We start from the raw sequence: 9,136 nt of genomic DNA, 5'->3' as shown, positions 1-9,136 counted from the left end.
AAAGACTCATCGAGGGAGGGCACCTACTGTACAACTCTCCGTCTCCACCAACCTTCATCATCTACACCAATGCCATCTACCACTAGTACTTTCACAGACAATCACAAACATCCATCCATTTGCATCATATTCAATTAGACTGGATCTTACCAAGCGAAGGACACATGTTGCTCTTTCAGTTGTACTACAAAAGTGCAAATGAGCACTACTGTCCAACAAGGCATGTGTCCACTTAATGTGTGCATAAAATTAAACTTTCTGAATGAATACGATGCATTATTTAAAAATTTAAAAAAAAAAAAATCCAGAGCACTAAGAAAACTGTTGACTTATATTTGTTTTCATGAAAGAAAATAATTACCTTTAAGAGGAATTTGTGTCCTCATAACAATGAAACACATGAAAATGCTCATAAAAACTTTTATTACAAAGAGCAATTTATAGATCCATCTGCATAATAAAAAAATACAGTTTTATATATACATCTTTTATGTGACAAAATAATGCAAGATTTGACTGCAACACAGCAGAAAACAATTAACACTGAGATTCACTTAAACAATGGACATTTCTAAACCATACATCTTATTCCTCAGTGTGTCTGAAATCTAAAAGATCTAATTAAACTCAAAAGTGACTGATATTTTTAAATGAACTTACAATTCCATATCTGAAAGCAAGTTATTTAAGACTTGTGGTAGGTGATGACTACAGCAGTATATAATAGGCAACAAAACATTAGTGTCACAATGCACATTTACGTTTCATCTAGCTGCCTCAAGAAATAATTTAAAAATCTGCATAAAATCCCCATAACTTTGAGCAGCTGCAGTTCAAATATTTCTATAAAATATATTAACTGTCTATTATTTGCTTTACTGTTAATCAAAACACTGATCCAAAGTGTAACAGTAAAATTGAAATACCATTGAGATAACATGGATACAAAGCATATAATGATATATTTCAACCAGCACTGCCAGTTAGGTGGTTAAAGCCATGAGATGAATTTTTTATTTAATAATTTTTTTAAATATCAAGAAGTATATTTCAAAGAATTAAGAAAAGACACTGAAGAACAGCTGAGAACAAAAAGGAATAATAAATCATTTGCAAGGCAACTTTTTTTAAGGGCTGGCATTTATTACAATTTTGCAGCCTGTGGTAAAATATTTATCTCAGATGACCACAACTGTGCAGTCCTGTAGATTTTGATCAGTATTACATCAATGGTATTACTATTCCACAATTCCATTCAAAAAAGCATGTTCTCAAAAATAACAATATAAAGTAATTATGGATAATTTTTTATTAAGCAAAATATCTTTTTTTTTTTTTTTTTTTTTGTATATATTGGCAATAATTCACCAAACAACTACCAATATCTCATTAACACTGTCTATTCAAGCAACTATTTTCAAGCTAGTGCACAAGTTTGAAACATAATTTATAATAATTACAATCATTTAACAATTTCAAACTTATCAAAAATTCACACAATTATTTAAAAAAAAAAAAAAAGCTTTGGGAAGTGCAGAACAATAGTTATTATTCCTAACAGTTTTACAAATAAAATCTTTTTTTTTTTCTTTTTTAAAAAAATAAATAAAAGGGAAACTCTTCCTAATAAGTTTAAGTTGATTTAGCTTCTCAAATGAGTTTAATACATCTTGCATGGAAAAAAGTCATTCTAAAACACGAACCATTAATCCAAACTACTTTTTTTAGCACCAATTAAATGTCCAGGAGTGTTGCTGCTCTCTTTCTCCATTACATGAACCATTTAACACATTTCACAAACACATACACAATGCTAATCACATTTTGAATATATGTATAATTCTACCTTAGTGATGGGATGATAGGTGAACATAATGATAATGGGAATATGAAGTTTTTGAAAAAAGCAAACAAATCAAATTGGAACAAATGAAACACAATGGTAATTAATTTAAATCTTAAAAACCAAGATATTTCAAACATTAAGATATCTCATGTAAAATGACAATAGTTTTCTCTATGAGTGTCTATACAAATCTCTATATTTAACAAAACAAAATTTAATACAATAGTTCAAACTTTCAAATTAACAAGTAGGGGTAAATTGCTGCCCTTGAGTAAAAATTAATACAAGTTAAAAAAAAAAAGAAAGAAAAAAAGAATAACACAATTACAAAATAAATAATTGACTAAATTACAATGATGTGTGCAGATACCAGATTATATGAACAACTCAATCATTTCTGTTTCATCTATCCACACAGAAACAAGAACTTGAGACCCAATACCTGTCTCAGACTAGTAATCTCTGAAACCACATTATTTGCAATGTGATATTCAGATAAAAAAAATCATTCAAGTATGATAAATTTGCAATCATTAATGATTTGCAAATAGCGAAAGAAAGTTAATTTTAACAAAAATAGACTCCAGACTGCTATTGTAAGTTCTCACACAATAAAGCTTCTTTGTTCACATATTCAATGAAATATAACAACGTTACCCTAGAGAAGATATTACTTTTGCTTAAAAGAAGAAATGCCTTGAACATGACAGTTCTAATTAACAAACCAATCATGGAAAAGTAACATTATTTAATTTAAACAAACTGGAAAAAATATTTAAATGCCTTTATTTCAATTCCTAACTGAAGATAAAATTATGTTTGAAATATTAATTTTAATCCTCTTCTGAAACTAGTCAATACATATAAAGAACAAAGATTAAATTGTTGCATATGTATTAATGCTTAAGACAATATTTTTCTAAATATAAATATTAAGTTTATGCCAACTATTGTAGATTTGAAAATGGACTTCACATCTTGCCTCCTCCCATTAGGTAACCATATGAATATTTGTAGTTAACCTTACTCTGATAACAATTTAAAAGTTTAAATTTCCTATCATAAGGCAAAACTGTACATAAGAGTATATACAACTGTCATACATAGCAGATAATGCAAAAAAATTGTGGCCATCAATCCTGAATAGCAGGCAAATGAGTGAGAATGAATTTGAGCATTTAAATATATGGTCCCTTTGGTTTTTTTTTTACTCCTCAACCCACTTCTTTGGCAGATACTATACTACTGGACAATAAGTGAATACTTGAGTGTAAAGCTCACTTTTCCCCAAAAGCAGTGATACTTTTAAAGATGAAATAAGAATCATTATTACCTTATAAAGTGAACTGCCTGAAATTAAAACCTATTAAGCTTAGCTGAAATTAATCTACTGTACAGCAATAAAAACCAGGCATATTTAAAAATTAGCATGGATAGTAAAATTATATAAATTTTACACACAGTAATTGTAAAAATATTCAAATCCATAGTTTACTCTGTCTGCATATTTGAAACAAATCATAATTTGAACTCTAGTTACAATATGCATGATTTATATCATGAATGAAATGAAGATTTTTCTGTCTCTCTCTAAGATGAATCTCTAAGATTCAAGATTACAGTCTTGAATTTTTTAATTTCTTCCATATGTGAGTTAGTAGCAAAACACTTTGATCACAGAGAAACTTGCACTACAATCGACAACAATGCAAGTTTTCATTTCTTGTACATAGTAAAAACATCCGAATATTGCACAGTTCTGGAAGAGTTTATAAACAATATATATACTCATTTTCTTCCTTTAGGCTGATTATACAAATAAGTTCATAAAGGCATCTTATTATCAGCTTTTATGCAGACTAGTATTTTTATATATAAAAGCAGTTTTCATAATCATTGAAAGTATCACTGATAGTTAGGGACTGAAATTTTGAACTGATGTTGGAAATATTTCCAATAGAATACGCCTTTCGAGAGCCTTCGATCCTTTGCAGCCAGGGATACTGCAATTTAAAAATATTAAAATTTTAATTATATAATTTAAATAAATTAAATGATTACAACTATAAATAATAACAAAAGCATGAAAAAAGGTTTAAAAACTTAACATTTGATAAAAAGTACGTAAATCTAAGAAACTTCTTTAACACTAACTTCTTTAGCACATCTGGTAAGTAAAGAAACTTCTTTACTTACCAGATGTGCTGAGAGTATTAAAATCTCAATTTTTAGAAAGCCTACTCATACTGATAGATAACTTCATGCTTCCTCCCATCACTATCCCCCACAAAAATTTGGTATTATTTCTACCTTAGCTCACCGAGCAAAACCTTTACTTACAGAAGAAACAGAAATTGAAAATGAACTCCTTTTTCTTAAAAAAAACTTTTATTAATAATGGTTTCCTAAGAAAATTGACAAATTTCTTTCCCCCAGTCACTCAACTACTTCTGAAGATCCCTCTGGGGAAGAGGGATCTTCAGAAGCAGATCATCTCTTTGCCTTACATCAGCTCTCTTTCACCAAAACTGGCAAAAATTCTCAAGAAGTTTAACTTCAGAACTTGCTTCACTACGCTCCCAAAACTTCGTTCAATACTTAGTAAACCTAAAGAGAAACATCTTCCAACTCAGTTTCCAGGTGTGTACAAGATTTTATGTGATTGTGGAAAGCCATACTATGGCCAGATTGCTAAATCCATCCTTCTACGTTTGAAGAACACCGTAGAGATATCTCCTATAACAGGACTAGAGCCAGTGCTCTCTCTCTCTAGCCACGTTCTCTTTTCAGCTAACTCAGACAAAGGCCGCCAACACATTGAACTGGACTCAAACTTTCAACATCCATGTGTGCTATGATGAACTCGAGAGAAAGATTGTTGAATCTAGAGAAATTTCTCTAGATTCTTCTCATATCAATAACAGCCTAAGTTTCAATCTCTCTGACACACACGTTGCCTCTGTTCAGTATTGGCGCACTGACGACAGCACGTAGTATACATTTGTTTGGAACTCAAGCTAGCTTTTTTGTTTTCAAACACGCTACTGTCTTTTTTTGTACTTGTTCTGTTATTACAATTTTAAGTCTCTGTAATTCTTTATATATTTCTTTGATTGTGATAACTGAAGATGTTGATCTATTCAATGAAACTAGTAAACTAGTAGTTTCTTTTCAAATATACCATGTCATCTTTTTTTCTCTCAGTATCAGTCATTAAAGCTTTTTCACACACACACACACACACACACACACACACACACACACACACACACACACACACACACACACACACGAAGAAATGTTCTTTTTTTGTTTCTTCATATGTGCTTCTTCAACTAGATTATGTTTTAGAAAGTGAAAATATTCTGGAGTAGTAAAATGAAACTTGGGATTAGTAATAATGTAAACTTCATCATGTAGTACTATCACAGCAGCATGTACACTCCTTGAGTGTATATACCAGGAAATTGATGATGTAAAATAAAACAAATGCAGACAAGCTTTTCAAATCAATGTGTCATCCCAATTATGACGTACAGATCAGAGACATGGCAAACAAATAAATAATTGATGGAATGAGGAAAGCTGAGTGTTAAATGAAGAGAGCCATAGTAAAGATCAGACTGAAAGACAAAAAGAAAAATAGATGTTGGATATACGGAAAGAGATTTTAAAATTGAACAGGATATATCACACATAAGAAAAGTGATTGATGGAGAATTGCATGGTAGCTCCATATGATGGTAAGACAAATGCCCAGAGAGAAGATGAAGGGTGAGCGAGTGAAGCTGGTTGGAATTCGGAATCCTTCAACAGAGAAAGATGGAGAGAAATGCGAGAGGCCTATAAAAGGCTTAGAAGAAAAGAAGAGAAGAATATTAGGTATGGTTTCTGGGAAAATTCCCATGCTACTCCTCTTAAACACTATTATTATTATGGCTATTATAGCCTGTTTTTGTTTAGGAGTGTCCCTTATTTTAAATACATTGGCTATAATTATTCAAAAAAGGGTATATATACTTTAGGGCATTATGGGTGAGAATAGAAGGCAATTATAGCAGAATAAAAGAGGTGGAAAAATTGTGTATATAATATATTGATTTGGAAAGCGGGTTTTTGTATTAATAATAATAATAATAAATATATATATATATATATTTATTATTAATATAATAATAAAAATGTAATATAATAATATTAATACAAAAACCCAGGTTTCCAAATTTATTTTTCCCGCATCAAAACACCCCCCCACGCTCCTACCTTCTCTCCCCCCCCTCGTTATAAACAACCTTCAGCAGGATCATGGAATTGGAAGACATCCTAGTATCAAAACAAGGTATGTACAAAATTTTGACTAATTATAGCCAATGTATTTAAAATAAGGGACACTCCTAAACAAAAACAGGCTATAATAGCCATAATAATAATAATAAGAGAAGAATATGTTATTTGATGTGTCCATATAGATTACAAAGACATATAGATTACAAAGATCAGTGAAGAAAGCACACAACCTGATTTAACATTAAACGATCTCTACATCCTTCAATTCAACTGCCAAATCACTATTTATCACTGTATAAATTTCCATTTACATCATACAGATTTTATGTATTGAACAGCATCTTTTTTGATATTTTATGGTACTTTTCCAAAATCAAGCTTAACCACCCAACCAGCCACGACGTGTATATATGTCCAGATTATCATGGATGCGAAGTGCATATTAAAATTATAATACCCTTGATATTACATTGAAATATATGATAGATACGAAGTGTAGACGAGTGATGTATTTTATCCATATTGATGGCGAAGTGGTTAAAGAGAAATCTCTGTTATGTTTATATGCATGATTTAAAATGTCATAAAGTAAAGATCTTCTTTGACAACTCTTATTTAACTTATATATCCAGTTTGCTCAACAATTCTCAGTCTTCCCCCCCCCCCCCCGTGAATATCCTTGCATAAATCTTTCTTGGAAACTCGAGGATTCTCTATAATTCTCACATTCAATTTTATTTCCTTTTTTTTATAAACTGACTTTTCCTGATACTAACCATCTTAGACTTTATAATCAGAGTAAAACTTTTTTTTTTTTAAAATCAGATGCAAAGGACTTAGATATACAGCATCTTAATGCTATTATGTGTGGGTGGCAGTCCTTGAAGGGTGTCATGTGTGTGTATGGGGGGGATGTGCGTGTGTGTGTGGGGGGGATCAGTAATCTCCAGAACAATTTCCACCTTCCTGATATTTAATTTTTTTTATATTTTTAAAAAGTCTGTTAATTTTATTTACCTACTTTTACACAATGCTTTGCTTTCTTACATTTTTCTATATATTCTCTCAGAGCATGTGCTGCTAGGACCTTTCGATGTGCTTTCTTCTTTTCCATGACTGCCTCTAGCTTTCCTGAGTCTACATGGAGTTCTGATTTTTTTTCTATTCCTGAAGATAACTTTACCACACACATCTCTCTAGCTGAATCAATGTTTCCTTTGGAGTGCCAAGTGTCCAAGATTTTGTTCTTGGAGACTTGTTTTTGAACTTTAATTTTTTCTCAAATAATATTTGTATATTTGTGTCTACCATTCACCTCTGAAAGCTGTTCAATTCAGATTCTTTTTTTTTAAAGATTTCTTACACACTTTTCTTTGCAGCATGGCATTCATTTTTAATCCTGCTCAAAACTAAATGGTCATCGCTTCGTATTTCAAATCCCCTGTATACCCTAGAACAGCGTTTTTCCAAATTTTTCCTATGACGGAACACTTCACAAATCCCAAAATTTTAACGGAACACCTTAGTTAGAGTCGCAGCATTTAAAACCATTCCAGGCTCATGTTAATATTAATTTTGATAATTTTTCACGAACATTTATTCACTTTCCAAGGAACACTATTTGGGAAACCCTGCCCTAGAGGGATCCTAAACCAGCATGAAGATATTACTCAACAATAACATTCAATGAGACTTTTCTTATTTTTGTGCCATCTTCCCATGTGAATTTGTGCACATCTTTATGTTAAAACACGGTGTTAGTAATGACTAGTCATGTTCTAATAGAAATCCAGCAGGCACTGAACATTATTATTAATTCTGATCTTTTCTCTAAATTTTTCTAAACATTTTTATGTCTAGTATTCATTTCTTATACTCTACTGTTTAGATCTTTAAACAAGGACAACTTTTCTCTTTATCATCTGCATTCTCTAATGACATAAAAAATAGCTCTACTTCTTCCTTCGTAGAATAATGCATGGGACTAGAGGTAGGCAAAAATAAGTCTCATCCAATTCTCCCATTCTGATGTTTGCCTACCATTTAAGCATTTATAAAAGATTCCTCGAGTACTTGACAAGATTCAAACTCAGGTCTTTCCACCCAAAGGGCATTGTCACTTCTGACTGAGTTACATTCTCATCCAACTATTCAAATCTAATCATTTCATAACCAAATATTTAAAATTGCTATATACAGCAAATTTCTGTGAATTGAGAAATACGAAAAAAATACTGTATAAAGAAGTCCCCCCCCCCCAGAATTGCACATTAAATCAAACTTTGGATAAACATAAATTTTATAAAATAGGATATCTAAAAGTTTGCATAACATATAATCTCATCTCAAAATAAGTTTGTTAGTAAGCAACAGCTGTCATCATAAAATATTCATCTTACCTGTTAAAGAAAGGTTCTGTAGTCAGACAAAAAGTTTAAAACAAAAGGTAGCATTTGGTCCTAACCAACCCTGAAAAGAAGGAAATAGTGCAAAAGTGCTTTTTTTTTAGAATATCATGCTGCATTACAAGCAATATATAATGTGATAGTTTTTAATAAATGCATGAAATAATGTTATACAGTTATATAATAATTACATGCAGGTTAGAAAAGCCAGTGCAATCACAGAAAAAAAGAAGAGACAAAAGAATCAAAGATCCTCAAAACATTTACATAAATTTTTAGGATTGGTAATAATGCAGTCACCAAATGCTCAACATAAACCATACACAGTTAAGCTCATTTTTAGAGGAATTAAAAGGTTATTTAAATTAATATGGTAATAAACAAGTGCTCATATTTTATTTTAAGGTAAAGAAGACAAGGGGTTGGGGAAAGCAATGGTGAAACAGAGACACTCAACTAGAGCCAAGATTTTTGGATATTAATGTATTGGTATACAAATTAAATCTTGTAGTATACAACACAAACTGACCATGTTAATGAATATAATTGCAAATTTCATTTCAATCATTTTCAATATAAATCTAATTCAAGTGTTCAA

At 31.0% G+C, this 9,136-nt stretch overlaps 1 protein-coding gene across 2 annotated transcripts in view; it reads right to left on the bottom strand.

Moving 5' to 3' along the window:
- Nucleotides 1-404: 404 nt before the first annotated feature.
- The window catches only part of rau (RA domain-containing protein rau), a 43,933-nt gene continuing 35,201 nt past the window's right edge, over nucleotides 405-9,136 (bottom strand). Inside the window, exons 7-8 of one of the 2 annotated variants that reach the window (XM_090413402.1) lie at nucleotides 8,533-8,602; nucleotides 3,718-3,849 (exon numbers count right to left, since the gene is read on the bottom strand). In XM_090413402.1, coding sequence (XP_090269528.1) covers nucleotides 8,555-8,602 — 48 coding nt within the window. In that variant the 3' untranslated portion in view covers nucleotides 3,718-3,849; nucleotides 8,533-8,554. Of the gene's footprint in view, nucleotides 3,850-8,532; nucleotides 8,603-9,136 lie in introns of both variants that reach the window. The other variant, XM_090413401.1, reaches the window with a different exon arrangement.

Source organism: Typopeltis vanoorti, chromosome 24 (assembly GCF_054136105.1).
Source record: "Typopeltis vanoorti isolate ZY-2024b chromosome 24, IOZ_Tvanoo_1.0, whole genome shotgun sequence".
NCBI lineage: Eukaryota > Metazoa > Arthropoda > Arachnida > Uropygi > Thelyphonidae > Typopeltis > Typopeltis vanoorti.
This window is presented reverse-complemented; position numbering and strand designations above follow the sequence as displayed.